At 41.0% G+C, this 18153-nt stretch overlaps 1 protein-coding gene across 1 annotated transcript in view; it reads left to right on the top strand.

Annotated features, from left to right (window-relative positions):
* The window catches only part of MTA1 (metastasis associated 1), a 74050-nt gene that overhangs the window by 41281 nt on the left and 14616 nt on the right, over nt 1–18153 (top strand). The window contains exons 11-17 of the mRNA XM_058809063.1: nt 1140–1198; nt 7435–7550; nt 8353–8504; nt 10125–10314; nt 10697–10786; nt 12627–12779; nt 13601–13636. Coding sequence (XP_058665046.1) covers nt 1140–1198; nt 7435–7550; nt 8353–8504; nt 10125–10314; nt 10697–10786; nt 12627–12779; nt 13601–13636 — 796 coding nt within the window. The remainder of the gene's footprint in view (nt 1–1139; nt 1199–7434; nt 7551–8352; nt 8505–10124; nt 10315–10696; nt 10787–12626; nt 12780–13600; nt 13637–18153) is intronic.

The raw sequence follows: 18153 nt of genomic DNA, 5'->3' as shown, positions 1-18153 counted from the left end.
CTGTAGGTATGGCCATTGCCTTAGGATAACTTTCAGAGGTTCTGTTTTCTCATTCCTTGCTCTCTTGTCTCACAACTTCACTTTGGTTTCTAAGGTAGGGTGACTGTTATTTGCAGGAAAAGGGAAGAGGGGAATTCTTCATAGTCCAGAGAGCTTTGGTGAGGAACTGCCAGTGTGTCCTATGGAAAATGGTTGCTTAAAACTGTCCTAATAAAAGCTTTATGCTTACAGGAAACATTTACTTTGTTGTGTCTGTGTTGTCTCTGTAAAAACAACTTTTATGTTTGTCCAGCTCCTCAGTGACACACTCTTCAATTTTATGATGTTTTCTGATGCTTCCTGCTTCTCTGGAGATAGACTTGAGCTTTACAATTATTTTCCTAGACTGTGCCTTGAGGGTGCTGCATAGCAAATGTTAAGCCAGCCTGTTTGTCTGGAATATTCCCATACTGCTGGTGTGTCTGGAGAACAGTGTCACAGCTTTGTGCAGACAGCTGGTATCAGCTTTGAGCAGAGCTTGAACTAGACACCTCCAGAGATTCACCCTAAATTTATTTAGCAAATGTAATAAAGAGAAAACTTGAATCTCACAGTGTCTCTCTTATTGCTTAAATAGTGGAGGTATGAATATAAAAGGAGTTATTGAACTTCCTAATGTCAAAAGAAAAAAATATCCTGTGTCACTGAGCCTTCAGAAATTTAGGGGTATCAACACAAAAGTCTTACTTGAAACTTTGAATTGTGCAGCTGTTGGGGAACTGTGATGGAGAGGTTGTATTGCTGTATCTCTTTTTGTCCAACTGGTGAATGTTATCATGGAGAATTGACAGTGACATGTCAGATTTTCTTCTGCAGGGGAAATAAAAACTTTTTTAAAAAGGGATTTGCTTTGAAGTGAATGGGAATGAAAAGTTTGTCCTCGTTTATATTTGCTTGACATCTATTTGATTTTTTTGAAAACCTACATAGTTATGTGATGCCCACAGTTGTCTTCAGTGAATATTTTCTTGTTGGAAAGAGATTTAATGGTAGCTGCTCAGTAAATAACTGCTGAAGTCTTTATAGATTTACTACTTGACTCAGCTAAGATGGCTCTTATTTTCTTTTTATTTTAACCATTTTCTTTTTTCTATTCAAAGAAACGATTGAAAGCAGCAGAAGCAGAAAGCAAGCTAAAACAAGTGTATATACCCAACTAGTAAGTACCCCTTGTTTTGTTTTTTATCTCATTGTAGAGAGATTGGTGTAGCATTTTCCATGTCCTACCAATATTATTTCCTGGTTAGGATGTTGTGCTAAGTGTTGCTCATTTCCTGCCTTCTCTGTAATGTTCCCATCCTGAAGTGACTATTACTTATCTTCTAATTTTTCTTTTTGTATGGACTGGGAGTTGGGGACTTGCTGGCAGGTCAGCATGGTTGTGAACAAAAGGGTAGCTAATTAACTGCTTAATAATTATCTGTTTTTCTTAATTTTTCTCAGCAGTGGATCACCAATGCATGTTTGCTATATATCATTATATATTAAAAATAATGTGTAATTATTTATAGGTGTACATTTGTTTTAAAACAAAATTTTTAGTTTGTCTTCTCTTGGATTTCATCTGCATAGCCTAGTCAGTACTAGTTAGAATGCAGAACTTCCAGTCTACCCTTTCCTTTCACTTTTCAACTTTCACTTCCAGATATGCTCCCCTGTGTATTATCCCCAATAACTTCTTTGCTCTTTTATGCTGTCTCCTTTTAAATATTTATGAACTTCTACCATCTGTTCTGTTACTTTAGATAAAACTAAATTTTATATATTTAGCTTGCAAGACAGCCCCTTATTTCTTCTGAAAATAGAGGATCCATGATCATATGTCAATACCTCTCAGGTGAATTTACTAAAAGTGAGGTGTAATATTCAGAGTGAAGCCAAATAGATTTCTTGTCACACAATTTTTCAACAGTATTGCTTTTTGTGGATGGTGTTACTCTGCAGGGGGACACTGGACATCAAATTAAGCATGAATTCACAATGTGATAAGCTCATAAAGCAAAAGGCAGTATAATTTAGACTGCAGATGCAGAAGGATATTGCAGATGAAAGAGCCTGGCAGTCCTGCTGTTCTCTTGGATTAGAATGTGTGGAGGGAGGGCTTTGTGTTTGGAAGGTTGTGGTGCTCATTTGATAATGGCTGCCTGGAGTGGCATCTTATCCCTCAGCCAGGTAATTCTTTTTCCTACCTAGAGAACACATAATCAAATCAGCAGCTTAGCTCCCTGCTCCAGGAAGAGACCTGGCTCTGCCCACATAGCTGCTCTTCTGTCTCTGGCTGTGATTTCCAGTCACAGTTCATTTTATCAGTGTTGTACCTGAACTTGCATATTATTTAGTTCATAAAATAGGGGATACATTTTCCTCCTCCTTCAATATCCTTTCATGTATATCGGGGAAAGTAGCAATTACATGACTTACTTAATCTCACATGAATGCTTCTTCTGTGTTCTTTCTATTAACACCTCTAAAGGTGGCAACAATTGAATATTTCTAAGCTTTTTGGATTACTTCTACACAAGCTTGAGTACAAGGGCTGGCATATAGAGACTGTATGACATCTACATTATCTTGTGACCTAGAAGGAGATTATATTCTTGGCTTGTAATAGCAATGCACGGTGTAGGGATCTAAATATCAATGTTATTGATTTGTCCTTATCATGTTACTGAGCCCATTCCTGTTTCTAGGCTTGAGCCATAATGATCCACTTGTCACCTCGAAAATAAATTACTTGATGTAGGCTGTCACAAGACCTATGCAGAAGTGTATCACCTGATTGAAACCCATTTTAACAGTAACTGGTGTAAAATTGTTGGCAGTGAGAGACCCTGGAGGATATCATGCTCAAACAATTTTACCTTTTTTTTCCTCTGGCTGTCTTCCATTGATAGGGCTCTGGTTTGTTTCTCTGATGGTAAATAGGAAAATCTAGCAGAGAGGAGGAAGATAATAAGAAAAAGAATAGAAGCTGTCTTCAAAGGTCACGTACATGGTACACAGTGACAAATAGCAGCTCTGTGTAAAGCTTTAGAGTTGATATTTTTTAACTTGAAACTGTGCCCCAAATTTTTTGATGCAGGTAACTGAAGCATGGAGGGTCATACAGGTAATTGAGGTGAGGTTATCAAGCCCTACACCAAAGTCTTAGGAAAACTCTTCTGACTCAGAATGAATAAGCATTTCTGTACCTTTTCCAAGAATAACCCTGATTTTGGGGCAGACATTTGTAGTTGACTCGACAGAACCTGACGTCTATAAATATGGCTTTGCAATGAAACTCTTTGACTGAAAAGCACTGATGTGCTTTCCTGGTGAAAGGGAAAAGTGTAAAATCAGTTAAACTCAGAAAATACTGAAAAATAAATGTTTCAGTTGTTTTCTGTAACACTGTCTGTGTCAGTGTGAAGCAGCAACAGAAGTCTGAACACACAAAGAGATTCCACATTCTCACATCCTCGTCCTGCCATCCTCCAAAGTGAGTGCAGTGCTTGGAAGACCTTCATGCAGGTGTAGTCTCAGACTCTTTCTCCTTCTTGTGTGTACCCAAACATACTCTTCAGGTTGTTGTGGAAGCTGTACTCTGGTTTTACTAATCTTACAGGCATCATAGGTACCATCTTCTTTTTGATGAAGATCTGATTGTGTAGCTTGTGCTTTTTGGGATTAGGACATCTGCAGCTGTGAAGACTGAGACATCCAGTTTTGTGTGGCTTTTCCCTCATTTGCTTTGATCTAAGTGATACCAGAAGGGGTAAGAACAGAAAGGGAAGAGTGAACTGCTGCACACGATTTTCAGTCTCCAAAATGTAACTTTTAACTCTACATCTGTATGCGTTAATGAATACATTCTATTTACAGCATTTTATCTGAGAATCTCAAAGCACATTGACAAGCTGCAAATGCAGCATCTCAAAGGCTGTGAAGCAGGGAAATACTGTTCTCCCTACTGTGCCCCTTTTGTGAATCCAATAGGGAAACTGGAGGAGTAGGTCAAAGCTTTGGTTCACTACAAGGGGCAACTGCCTAACAAGCTGAAGATAATTCCTTTGTCTGTTTCTTGGTTGTCTTCTGCTTGAGGAGCAAGATCGTTTTTCTTCCCTGTTTCATTGTGCACAGGTCCGTGGCAACATGGAAAACTTAAAAGGTGTAATGTTGCTCTTCCCTCTGTACTGTGCTAGTTAAAATGGCAATCCCCAACATTTTGTTGGAGAAAGCTGCTCCTATTCAGAAATCATTGTTTAATGGTCATTAGACCTGCTCTTAGAAGTGGGTGTTTACAGGAGGTTGGAGAGCCATGAGAAAAGCTCACCTCTGTTGCCTGGATCCAGACACTTCCATTAGATGCTTAGAGGTGAATGGCACAAATGTGCCTTAAAAAGGGATTTAAAATTGTTTTTATTTCTAAGGCTTTATTACTAACCTGTTTTGTTGCATCCGGCACAAATGGGTTCTTCAATAACAGGAAATATTCACAGGATGGTGTTAAGTTATAATTATTTCTAACAACAAAAATTTTATCACTGTGCTGTGGGCCAAATGCTGTCTGCTTATCTACTGAAGGGCTATCAGCCTTCTGTGGGGATCAGGATTATCTGCAGTTGGGTTTTTTTGTGCAGGGGTCTCAGTCTCTGTTGACAGGCTTCTCTCTGCATGTGCTTTATTGCCTCCATCTCTTCCCTTGGGACTGAGCTGAAGAGTACAGCCCAGAAATCTGCACTTCATGGTCCCTGTTCCAGCAGAACTGACTGCTCCTTCATAACTGAAACCCCTTTAGGAGACTTCCATTCCTGAAACAAGAACTGGAAATGACAGTTTGCCATACCATCAGTATTCTCACTACCTTATTTGCATCTTTAGCTTCAGCTTCATTAATTGCTTAATGATTCATCCAGTTACTCATCTGATTCTCTTGCTAATAGCTGTGGCAGCTTTGGTGATATCAAACAAGTTTAATTAACATATCATCAACAATTAAGAGCTTTTTGGTTCTCATATGATGAAAACATTATCTGCCTGAATTTTATTGTTACTGCCACTCAGAAACTTGACCGTAGCTTTGGAGCAGGACACTCTCTGGTGCTTGCTGCAGCTTCACTACTTGTAGTGCTGCAGAATCCTGGAGTTTACCTCAACTACAGCATGTTAGTCCTTCTGATCAGTGTGGTTTGGTGATCAGCTTGCACCAGTGCATGCTTTCCACTCGTATTTTAATACAGGCTTGTTAATGGTTTTAGAGAGGATAATGGAGTCAGGCCATGATCCTCCTTTGTAGTCCCAGTTCTTTGGATGTGCTTTGTTGGGCTTTGCTGATGGATGTCAGACTATTTTGCTATATTTTTGGGGAATAAATCCAAGGTGTAGAAGGGAAGCAACAGGCCTGATGTTGAAGCATAAGGCCTTGGTTTTCTTTACTTCAGTCTCTTGCTCTGTGGAGCAGCGCTGCCTGTAGCAGTGTGTCTGGGAGGGCTGTTTGTTTTGCAGCATTGGGGCAATGTTTGCATATGGAGTTTGCTGGTGAATCATTGGCAGAAGTTCTTTTGCAGCAGGTTACTATAGTGACATCCCAGAGCAGAGGAGCGTGAATGTTCCCTCTTTCAACTGCCCCTTTGTTAAACTGCCCTGGGATCTCCTGCCATCTGCGGGGTCAGAACTCGGTGCCTTTCTGATAAAGCACCCTGAAACACTTTCATCTTTGCAGGAGCTGGGCAAATTAATAAGCAAAAGGAGATGAAAAAGTATTCAGGCTTGTGAATTCATCTAAATGTCTTTTTTTTATCTCCTTTGCTGCTTTTGAGCTGCATATGTGCTGCTCAGTGCACTATAAGAACAAACTACTTGTGCCATTTGGCCTCCTGAGCTTTCTCTGCTGCAAAAAGGCTCTGAATTTTACAGTGAGAACACTATCAGAAGTTTTTCCTGTACTGGACAAACACACTCTTCCCTCCTTATGCAACCTGTGTGTAGTTCCTGTAGTTCATTCACAGCAGAACTTATTTTGTCTCTGTCAAAATGGAGCTTTACTGAGCTCTGTATCTCAGGGTCTGATTAGACATTTTCAGAGAAGAAGGATGTTTTCTGGCTTGTGGGGCAGCATCAGCTTTCCAGTTGTCTTCAGTATTATGTCAGTTGAAACTCCATTGCTGAGAACATGAAACCTGATGCTGGTGCCCCGTTAGAAAGAAATTGATTTGGCTCTATTCCCACAATGCTGTTTTTGTAGCTCTAGCCTGGGTGAAACACAGCAAGTATTCTGGGTTACTGCAATCACTGTGATTCCTGTGTCAGTGTGCAAATGATGTGTAAGAAAAGGAGGTTGCAGAAAGCCATTTTAAGATATTTCTCCTTCCAAATCATGGGTTTGTTAGATGGAAATAAAAGGAATATGCCCACTCCCTTCAGTCTTCAGGTAAGGGAAGACGATAGGAATGTAACCAGCATTGCAGTTGGGGCTCATGTTCAGCAGTTGGCTCCAAAGCCTGTCTGCTCTTTGCTGCTTCTATAATGTGAACCCTAACAGAACTCCAGAGTCCTTGCATGTTTGATAAACTCCTCATGTCAAACTTCATGTACAACTTGTTCCACCTTCCTTCATTCCCCAGAAGTCCTGTCCCAGCAATACTCTGTCCTCCTCCTTCCCTCTCTCCCATGCCCAATTTTTTGAAGGCCTCATTTTCCCCCTCAGACACTTCTTCCTCTGCAGAGATTGTGCTATTCCATACTGCTCTCCATGCCAAGGTTTTGTTGGCCTTCCATTCTCAGCTCCCACCAGTAGCTTTTGCTTTAGCTCGTAGCTCTTGGCCTTTCCAGAATCATCGTTTTAAAAGAGGGTATAGGGATGAGCTGGGTGACCCAGATGTTGTTGTATGTTGGGTGTTTTTGTGGGAATTGTAGCCACATGATGCAAACCCTTGCAGTGAGACAACATGGAAATATTTGTGACTGCAGTCCAGGGTTGTATTTCCCTGATTAAAGCAGACACTGCCCTCTCTCTGCCTGCTGCTCCTGCCCCCAGCCTTCTTTTTGGAGATTTAAGTAAAATATCTTTCATGTTGAGGACTTGTGAGATCTGTTTTTACCTGGATTCACATGTCTGGGATAGTGAGTAAGGTATAAGTCTACCTGGACTGGTTTATTGTTTGTTAAAAGGTTTTGAAGTCTTGTAAATGGCATCCAACTATCAATGTAGTTATTTTCATTATCAATATTATTAAAATATTATTAGAGACAGTGTGTTCATAAAAGTCAGATTGCTGGTAATTACAGCTGGTTCTGGAAGCCACATACTGAATGAAATTTCAGTCTTCAACCGTTTTGGGCCATACCTTCAAAAGTCAAATAAAAAATTGCATGCTTCAATTAACACTTGTCATTCTTTTTGCTTTGTGTCCTAAGTAACAAGCCAAACCCCAACCAGATCAATGTAAATAATGTCAAACCAGGAGTGGTAAATGGTACTGGAGTCCAGGCACAGAACGCAGGAGCAGGACGGGCCTGTGAGAGCTGTTACAGTAAGTGCCACAATGGCAGCTGAGATGGAAATGTTAAATCAAAGCTGTCTTGTGCTGGAGTGGGGGCAGAACTGGATATTGCAGCATTTAAAAGTTTGGGGGGTTTTGAGATTGTTTTTGTTTAGTGTTTGTTTTGTTTTTTAACTACTAGTGTTACATTTGTAAATAGAATTATGAAGTACTAAAGGGGCAGTTAGTAAATGTTCTACATAATTGCATGTAACTATTGAGTGAATATTTAGATCACTAGTGTGTGAATTTGACAATTTTTGTCATCATTTTTAGTAGTTTTCAAAATATGTGACACCACTGTGTTTGATCTGCTGCCTGATATTACACTGAGTTCTCATGATTGTGCTTCTTTATGGGGAGCCTGTAGAGATGCTGGAATGATGTAGTATGAGAGGTCAAGTCACAGACTCTCTACATTTTTCAATTGTAAAATTAATATATGGGAAATTCCTGAAGGCAATCTTTGCTGTTTCCCATGTTGTGCAGAAATTCTCTTGCAAAAAGAGAACCTTCTTATCCATTGGCAGGAAATCTTCCCATCTTAATAATTGTTTCTTTCTGTTAGCTTTTAAAAAGAAATGTAGATTAATTAATGTAATCAATTCTGCTGAAATCACAAGTATGTTTAACAGTGGTGAGGGCAGTGAAGCCATCATCAGTTTTAAAGGTCTGTTTGAACTTTGCTCTGTGTGGGGGGGATGTTTGCTTTTGTGCTGCTTCTAAAGAGAATAAGATCTGAAAAGTGATCCTGTGTAAGGATATATATAATTTCCACCTTTGTTATCTCTAGCCACCCAGTCTTACCAGTGGTATTCTTGGGGTCCCCCTAACATGCAGTGTCGCCTCTGTGCATCCTGTTGGACCTACTGGAAGAAATACGGTGGCTTGAAAATGCCAACGCGCCTAGATGGGGAGAGGCCCGGACCAAACCGCAATAATTTGGTGGGTATCCACTGCTGCCTCTGCCTGGCAAGCTGGGTGCCGTGCCACCTAACTGCCTGCTCACTGGTCTTAAATATTTAACCACCAAAAGAATGCCTGCAGCCCTCGTTGTTGTCCTTGGGTTTGGTATTTCATGTCAAGCAGAAGTTGGCGCATTAACCTCGCTAGAAGTAATTTGTTGCCAAGTACTACCCTGAGGGAAAGAAACCCATCGTTTGTTTAGCAAACCAGCCTTCAAATGCTTAAAATGACTTAGTGGAGATGGGAGAAACTGAATTGCCAGCCAGCGTTTCTGGTATTTGGTTTCCATGATTTTTGCTGTAGGGGGAACAGCACTGTTTTTTTCTCTCCAAAAGAATTAATTATTTCCTGAAACCTATTTACTCTCCCAAGGCATATTCAAAATTAGATATACCCCAAATAGCTAGTGACTTTTTGGAGCTCATTTATCTTGTTTTTCTACCTAATCCTAATTTTTTTAATAGTCCTCCTTTTTTGGATAGATTTGAGTAAGGATTGTATGAGCTGTTTGTTTCATTTTTTTCTCTCTTATTCGAAAACTAAAATTCTGAGATTTTTTTATGAATTTGGTAGGAGTCTAATCTGGAAGCATTAGACATTAAGATGATTGGAGAAGGTAACTGTATCACATGGATAGAAGGATACCACACACTGAACTTTTATTTCAGGAAAATTTCTTTCCTCTCTTCTATTCTTTGCTGTCATTCCCTTTACATTTCTTTTGTTTAACATTTATCCTATCCAGGCTTCTCTTTACCCTCTGAAGCCTCCTAATTGCTGAGATAACTGCCTTATACCTCTTGTTTGTTAATTAAAAGTATGTAAATAGTCATAGAAGGAAAAGCCTTCTCCCCAAACTGAAATTTCTTCCTCTTTTCCAGCTATGGGTTGGTCTGAGATAAGATACTGCTTGCATTATTTCATTGGTTGACTTAGTTGCTTTTCATAAAGAAGATAACTACTTTGGTTCTCAGTAGCTGATAAATGTCTTCCAGTAGTATTCTTTATTATATGCAATAAATATGGAATCTATCTGTGAGTACATTTGTTAAGAGTAAGAATTAAAAGAAATTCTTGCAGCTTTGAACCAAAACCATTCCTGCATGCCATACATTTGCTTTGGAAAATGAGGTTTTTGGTGTATATTTTTGTTATGCAACTCTTTCTGATTTTGCCCTCCTTCTGACAAATGCTTTGTTGTAAGTGTTTGCGTTGTACCTCCAGAGCAACCCTGAGCACCCAAAACTGGAGAGTCTTTCTGTTGAGCCTGTAAGCTCTAAATCATGTGATAGCAGCAGGTAACTTCTTCGTGTCTGGCTTTTGGATCCCTGCCTTAAAGCTTGTGACAGCATAGGAATAAATGCTTCCCTGCAAAGTGAAAAGATTTACCTTCATTTTATCCTTTGAGATATTAGGGGTAAGACTTGGGAAATGGGGAATACTGTGTTAAAAATATTTTAATCTGTAAAACCATTTCTGTTCTTGTGTCTGAGAATCAGTCGTTGAAAGTGATTTTATATAATATTTACTCTTCTTAACAGCTGTACTTTCTAGTAATTACTTTTTTCAGAAACCATTTTTGTTTTCCTTTCCCTTCAGAGTCCTCATGGTGTGCCAGTACGGAACAGTGGCAGTCCCAAGTTTGCTATGAAGACACGACAAGCTTTCTATCTGCACACAACAAAACTGACCAGAATTGCCAGACGTTTATGCCGAGATATCTTGCGCCCTTGGCACGCTGCAAGACACCCCTATCTGCCTATCAACAGTGCAGCCATCAAAGCAGAATGTGAGTGAGCTGCAGCTGGGACCTCCTTGCCAAGGAGTCCTTGGAGACTCCTGTCCTGGAAAGTTCTGAGTTGCAGCTTGCTGAGATGCTCTCTTGCACATAGCTAGTGCTTTCATAAAACCTAGGTGTGCTTGCAGAGCCTTCTAACTGATGGTAGGCTGGGCAAAATAACTTTGAAAGTTCATGAGTTGTTTGTTTTAAAACATTTGTGTTTGCCATTACATGGAGCATTCTGTGTTTGTGTCCTGTTGCCAGGGTCTGCTTGCCACCTGTAAAATTCCTTTTAATGGCAAAGCTCTTTCGGGACACTGGAGTTACTCACTTGGTTTTGCTATAATAGCTAAATGTCTTCACCCTCTATTTATTTTTCTGTGTTTTACAGGCACAGCCCGTTTACCTGAGGCATCAGAAAACCCATTGCTATTAAAGCAAGTGGTTCGAAAGCCTTTAGAAGCAGTACTCCGGTATTTAGGTATTAAACCAACCAAACCATCACGTGCAAAACCCCCCAAACACAGCAAACACCTTCCTAGATACTCTGCTGACCATTTGGATTATCCACTTGGATCCAGATTTGGCTGCTCATTCTGGATTAAAAACAAACAAACAAGAAACAGGGCACAAAAAACCCCACCCCACAAACAAAAGAAAACCTAAACCCCATCTTTTTAACTTGTCCTTTTTACTTTTCCTGCCTTATCTGGCAGAGCCAGTGTCTCTGCAGTCCACTGTGGGGTCATAAAGCTGTATCAAAAACTTGTTCAAGTGAAGGGAGGGATGTGTTTGCTGTGGCTTCTGATGTATATGGAGACAAGTTACCATCTGCTAGTGGAGGCACTAACATCATGTTTTGGGAACATTTGATAATTCACTTCTGGTTTTGGGCTGTCTGAGGTAGTTTGTGCAGTTGGGTCCTCCAAGAAGCCTCTTGGGTTTAGGACAGCACTGTGTCCCACAGCTTGTGAATCAGCTGATGGCTGTTCTGTGCTGAATCTAGACAGAGGGATCATACTTCTGTTTTTCACTTTCCTCCTGGGTTTTGATGGGGTTTTTATTATTTTTTTAAATCACAGTTTTCTTGAGGACTTCTGCCTCATGAGCTGATCTATGGGGCAGGACTGTGTAGCCCCATCCAGAACTTTGGTGTAAGTTTGAGCTGCTGGAAGCATCCAGAGTGATGCTGTGTAACATGCAGTGCTGTCTCCAGACAAATGCCAAATGCTCTTCCCCAGTGCTCCCTGTTGCCCTGCAGACATCCCTCAGGTTGTTCTGGCAGCCAAACAACAGTGTCTCCTCTTTGAAGGCTTCCAGCTTAGCAAGGAATTTGATTGCCTTTTCATTTAGATAAGCAGCACTGGAGTTGATTTCAGGTTTCTTTGAACATTTTTGTTGATGAAATATTGTAAGGCTGAGGGTGTATTAAATATTTACTGCTCTCTGTTGGGTGTTGTACTTCTGCTGTGTACTAATGGGGTACATGGATTGAGAAACCTTTGGAAACATGCAGTGCAACAAAAGAGAGCAAATGAAGGGAGAAGTATGCTGTTGGACAAAATCCTTATTTTAATAATTGTACACAAAGTAGCAGCAGATTTTGAGTTTTCTTTGCACTGTGTCAGGGTCTCCACTGGATTACTGAGCTGGGAGAAAAGAGTGATGGCAATGGAGGGAGGACTGGCAAGGAGGTGTTTTGTGGTGTTAGTGGGATTGAATTTATATCTTATTCTGCTGTTGGGCCTGTGAGGGAGGACTCAGTTGAAGTTCCCATTTGCTGTTTTTTGTAACTTTCTCAAAGTCTTTTCTCAACTCAAAGTTGAAGAGTGTGGGCTTGATGTCTGCCTTGGCCCAAAGCTTGAATTCAGATGTTGTGTTCTTTCTAGTGGGTCTTTGAATCTTCACTTTTTTTTGCTGTTGGAGAAATTGTATTTTTTATAAATTTTTCTGGCAGACTGTCAGAGTTGTAATTTCCCCAGAGTTTAGGGATGTGTTGCATGACCAACATGGCCAAAGTTGGGTTGTAGTATCCAGCACCCCAAAAATCACCCCAAATCATTGGAGAACAGTGTTACAGAAATAGATACAAAGTGCTTTTGCTATCAAGTCTTATTTTAGGGTAATAGTATGATAATGACTTTCATGTCTTTAGTAGTGGTGAATTCCTAAATATATGGAAATGCTTTATATCAGTAGAAATCTCCAAACTATTAAGAACAGGTGTACTTGGTAACCTGGGAAGTTTGCAGGTTGTTTTCAGACTTATAATTCCAGTATCTTTGCTAATAAAAAAATTCTACTTTACTGTTTTCCACCAGAGTCTCATCCATGTCCTCCAAAACCAGATCCTGCAAAGAGCTTGTCCAGTTCTCTCAACAATCTGACTCCTGCTAAGTTTACACCTGTCATTAATAATGGGTCCCCAACTATCCTGGGAAAAAGAAGCTATGAACAACACAATGGAATGGATGGTAAATATTTTTCAACAAAATTTATGTTGTGTCTGTAGGCTTTTTCTTCTGTCCTTTCGGTATACAAGGAGATTATCAAAACTCATAGTCCTTTATATAAGTTCTGAATTTCTGAATCTTGAGGGAGGTTATTTTTAACTTTTGTAAAAGCCACCTGTCCTATTTCTCCTTTTGGGTGAGGCACATGGTGTGTAGTGCCTAGGAGGTGCATGCACACAAAGTCACTGTGCTAGTGGAACTCTGCCTGCCTTGGCCAGCCTTGCAAATGGGATAGCAAAGAAGAATCTTCCCTTCAGTTTTTAAATTAGTAGTGTGAAAAACACCCTGATAGCCTTTTTGAGTGAGGTTTCCCTTGTTGGCCCTGTTACTGGCAACCTCTGTGCTTGGGCTTCAGCTCCTCAAGAAGAGGAGGCAAGGGAAAGGTGTTTGAAGTGGGAGATAGAAGCAGGATGTTCCCGGCGTGGACTCCAGGTCTCTGTTCTGAAGAACTGCTCTTGCTTGAGAGTGTCAGGGAGGAGAAAGTGCAGCCTCTGTCAGATGAGAGAAAAGGGTCTGTTGAAATGGTCATAACAGGAGTAAGAACACAGAAGGTAGCTCTCCTTAACAGGGGAAAGGAACAGTTGGTGTAGTGGTGACTCCAGCAGGGAGGGAGCGAGTCTTTCTCAATTTTACCTTTAATTTTAACTTTATAAGTAGCTTACATGATTGCAAACATTTGATGATATCTGATTGTGTTTTAACATTAAGAACTTTTAAAACTGCTGCTGTTCAGGTTGCTGATGTGATGTTTTTCTCTTTTCTGTTCACTTGTGCTCTATCAGGCAACATGAAGAAGCGCCTGTTGATGCCTAGCAGGGGTAAGACCTTGAAGCTGCGCTCAGCTTATGCTAGGAGAGTGATTTTTAGTTTCATCTGCTGGCTTGTCTGTGCTTTGTGGCTAATGAGTCTGTGTGCACCTTCTGTGTTGATGTCTAAGTGTTCCTTGGGTAACCACTTCCACCCATGGTTTTGCTGCTCACCTTTCAGGCTTTTCACATGCAGGCAACAAGTTGTGCAACTGTACTGAAGACCTGAAGTCCTGTTGAGAATTGGTTCCCAATTCCTCAAGTTGACAGAACAGTCTTCCAGCAGTTCTGTGAAACTGCAGAAAGCTGTGATGGTTGGTTTGAAAATAGGGCTTGTTTCACTTTTTGACTTCTAAGAAAGCAAAGTTTCACATGTCTTGAACTGCTTTGAATTCGCTTGGACCAAAAGAAGTAGAAGACAGTATTTACATCAAGTCCCAAGTTCAGCCCTCTGTATTTTCCTGTGAGAGTGGACAGTCTCACTGGTTAGAGACTGTCTGCACGTTCTCTGCAGGCAGTAGAAAATGATTTTCAAAATTTCCATTGATTAAAAATTAATCTGTTCTGAGTACTGAAGAGATGTCAGAATCTTTCATTTGTGATCATGCAGGAATATATGATATACATTCCCGTGACGTATATATGATGTCACTTCTCCAAATGTAGCAGAACAGACCAATTTTGAATATTTAGGAGACAGACAACCACAAAATGTCACTGTGAACAGGCAGACACAAAAGCTTACATGTTGCCATGAACTGGCCAGCACTGCATGCCCTGATGATAATCCTTGTGTTTTGTGGCTGAGACAGTGGATGGCTGTTACCCATATTTACATGCATGCAAATATGAGTGTATGTGGAGAATGCAGCAGTGATGACAGGGTTTGTGCTACTGTCTTGCTCTCCTTGGGAATTTATTCCTTGATACCCTGTTGCTGAGTTTTTATGTGCCTTGTAACTTGTCTTTTGGGAAGAGTAACAAATCCCTGCTGCATTGGTCAGTTTGGCTTCCTCAGAGGCTTTGTCCAGTAATGAGGGATGTAGGTGCAGAGTAACTCACAGAATTTCCAGAGCACCTGGTGAATACCTGCTTATGGGCTGCTGCTGCTCCCTGCTGAATGTCCTCCTCAGCAGATGACACACCTGGGAAGCTCAGAGATGTTGTGGCCCAGAGGAAGGAGGTAGAACAGATCCTTCCCTCTGGAAGGCTCTCTCTGCAGAGAGCACTGGACCTGATAACCCAACATGATTTTCTGGAAATGGAGGATCCCTGTTTTAGTGCTCCATTCACTTAGAACTGTTGCTGGAGCCATCTGCAAAGATGATTTTTGGGGAAGTACCTGTTCCTCAGAGTTTGTGTTTCTCTGAAGCAGGCGTGTGTAGCTGTGCAGGGCCTGGATCTTCCTGAGCACCTGCTGCTCTTCCTGTTGGGTCTGTTCTCAGCCAGCCACTGAAATACTTGCTGGAATACTTGTTCCTGTAACTGCAAGGTAGCAGAATCCAGTTCACTCCCAGAATCTGTTTAGTGAGTGTTAACTGGATATTCTTGTGAGCAGTTCAGCTTGAACCTGTTGGCTGAGATTTATTTGTGAATGGAAAATGTTTGCCACGCTGCAGTTTTGCATCTGTAATCTTTCCTGAGCCTGGGTTGCTGGAAGCTTTGCCAGGACTGAGAGGGAAGGGTTCTACCTGCAAGGAAACAACATTTAAAGAACTTGGATCAGGATCTGCTGGGCACAGAGAAGCAGATGGTGGAAGTTTGGTGATCTCTTTCTGTCCTGGTGCCAGTTTGTGTGTTGGTTCCCAGCTGTCTTGTGTGTGAACTGGTAAACCTTGCTGGTTGTGGGTGTGGATACAACTGGTTTCTTGTGCCATGGAAGGACTGGGGTTGTGGCACTGAGGCTTCTCCTTGGTTTTGGATGGAGTCATCCAGGTTTAGTAGTCTGGGGGGCTGCTGGCAGGAAGGGCACCAGTTGGAACTGCCCTGAAGAAGAGGCGAATGGCAATGAGAGTGATGAAGCCTTGTGGCCACAATTTAGGAGCCAGTGAGTGAGTATAAAAGGATTGAAATAAACCCATCTATTCAGAATAATTGATTTTTGGGTTATAGTTGACCTATAATAGTAGAAAAATATTGAGAATAAGCCTGACTTGTTATAATCGGTCAGATTCTGCGTTTACCTAGATATTATGGGAAATTGAGGGTGTTATTTTCATGTTTCTCATCTCCTCTTGACATACTGACTAGTTTAGGTCACTTTAGGGGCGTGTACTGCAAAAAAAAAAAAAAAAAGATGGTGTTAAGATGTCTGCACAGAGAGGCTGAAATTCTTTCTGTGCAACTTTAGGTGCAGCAAGACACTTCGTCCACCTGTGTTTAAATAGTTTCCAAAGAAATGTTAACCTAGTGCCAAATTGTATCTGTTATCCAGGGCTTTTTCTGCTTCCTGCTAATGTGCTGCATTGGTGGCACCTGGAAGACATCTCAGGGTTTGGACAGGTCACTGTGCCAAAGTCTGTGACAGGGGACAGTGCCATCTTTTATGGTGGGCTTTAGCTGAAGTCTCTGTGCTGGTGATAAAAGGCTCATGGTGCTGGGTCATCACCTCCAAACACAGGGAGAAGCCTGAACACTTATGAAATTATGGCATGATGGTTTTGTAAGGCTTTCCTCAAGGCCAGGGTGTAAAGCAGAGGTTTATTTGCAGGAAAGAGCCAGGTAGCAGCTTGTGTCTATATAGTGTAAAGCATTAAGGTACATTTTTATACACTACAATTGCTGAACTTCAAGGAGTCAGTTCACATTTTTCCTTTGGAATTCTGTCTATTTGTTTTTTTTTTTTCTCTTGCTACTGTAGTTCCAGCTAAGTAATTGTAACTTTAGTTTTTCTGACTCATCTCTGCTTAGCCCTTGAAACCCACACTTCTTCAAGCTCTGAATATGATTTATCTGGCCAGGCATTTTGAATTTTGACCAGTGCCTGAATTCCAAGAACAGGAAAATAGTCTTAATGTCATGTTTTCACTGCTTCCACTTTATTTTACAAGAAGATTGTAGTTCTTTCATCTATTTTGTTTTCCTCCTCTTTAAATCATGTTGGAGGCATCATTAGGGATAGAGTACACTTCCCAGCTCTCCTTCAGCATTAACTTAGCATGGACAAATTGCTACAGAATCCTATTTTTGGAACATGAAAAGTACATGGAGTCTCATAAGCTGTCAAATAGAGTAAGATGTTAAAAAATCAGTAGTTTATTGCTTTTTCAGTAGTGTTCTGGAGCTCAAATGACAGTGTTTGCCATGAAACTTCCTCTGGGGAGAGAGAGAGAGGATGTTTTGTGTGCAGGAACATGTTTACTTGATTGTGTGGGATCTGTGTGGTACTTGGCTATGCAAATTCCTGCTGGGGGAAGGGAGACAGCATTGTTGGATTTTTATTTTTCTCCCCTCTCTTTGACACCATGCTGGCTTTCATCTAATCAAAATTGTTTTTCAGGGTCATCACATGCACTCCTAAAATTGGCAGAAAGAGGGAGAACATGAATGAGTAGCTGCAATAAAGGGAAGGCTTTTCCCAGCAACAAACTTGCATTGATGACATGGTGGTGGATCGAATGCTGAAAACTGGAGAGGGCTTATAGCAGAGCCATGAAAACAGGGAAGGGACTGGAAAACACTCAGTATAATGGAAACTGCTTCTATCAAAGTGGAAGTTGTAGATGCTTGTCTCTGCTGACAGGAACAGCAGAAGTCTAATAATAGGGGGCTTTCAGTCTAGCTGGGAGTGGAATAACAAGCTGCAGTAGCCAGAAGGTACAGTTGGGGACTTTGGCTGGAAAAAAGCTGCAGATTTTTGAGTGAGGTTAATTAACTGTTGAAATACCTTGCTTCTGCTGCTGGGGATTTCTAAACCCAAATGGAATGTCAGTCTAATTTAACATGTTCTGGTTCATTGTTTCTCACATCCTTTTTGGGAAAAGTGAATGAACCAAAAGTGGAAGCATTCAGCAGCCTGGCATGGCCTTAGCTCAGTTATCAAGAGATGAGGATGGCAGTGGAAGGACTGTTCTTGAACAAAAGCAGCTGTCAAGGTGGAAAGATAGGGAAGTTGTCTAACATCAGCTATGTAGGGGACCAAAACTATCTCAATACTCAATATTTGATACACACACACACATATATATATATATGTTTTTTTCTGACTTAGACTTGCAGAAAATGTGGACTTGCCTGTATGCATAAGTTGCATTAAAATTCTGCCTTTATCACCAGTGACCCCAGCTGTCCTTCTAAAAACTGAGGGATAACCAGCCAGTGGAAATGTGCCCATCCAGGAATTACTGTAAATGGCAAATCCTTTAATAAATGGTGGGGTGCTGGGGAAAAGGCCTGGCTTCACCTGTTGGAATCCAGACCCCAGTAATGCTGACCAGTGACAAGAGGGCAAATGTTCAGTGCCAGCTGCAGCACAGCTGGGAAGAATGTCAAGTTGCTTGAACTGCTTTTTGGAGACCCCAATAGCCATG

The sequence above is a fragment of the Ammospiza caudacuta genome, chromosome 7 (assembly GCF_027887145.1).
Source record: "Ammospiza caudacuta isolate bAmmCau1 chromosome 7, bAmmCau1.pri, whole genome shotgun sequence".
Classification (NCBI taxonomy): domain Eukaryota; kingdom Metazoa; phylum Chordata; class Aves; order Passeriformes; family Passerellidae; genus Ammospiza; species Ammospiza caudacuta.
This window is presented reverse-complemented; position numbering and strand designations above follow the sequence as displayed.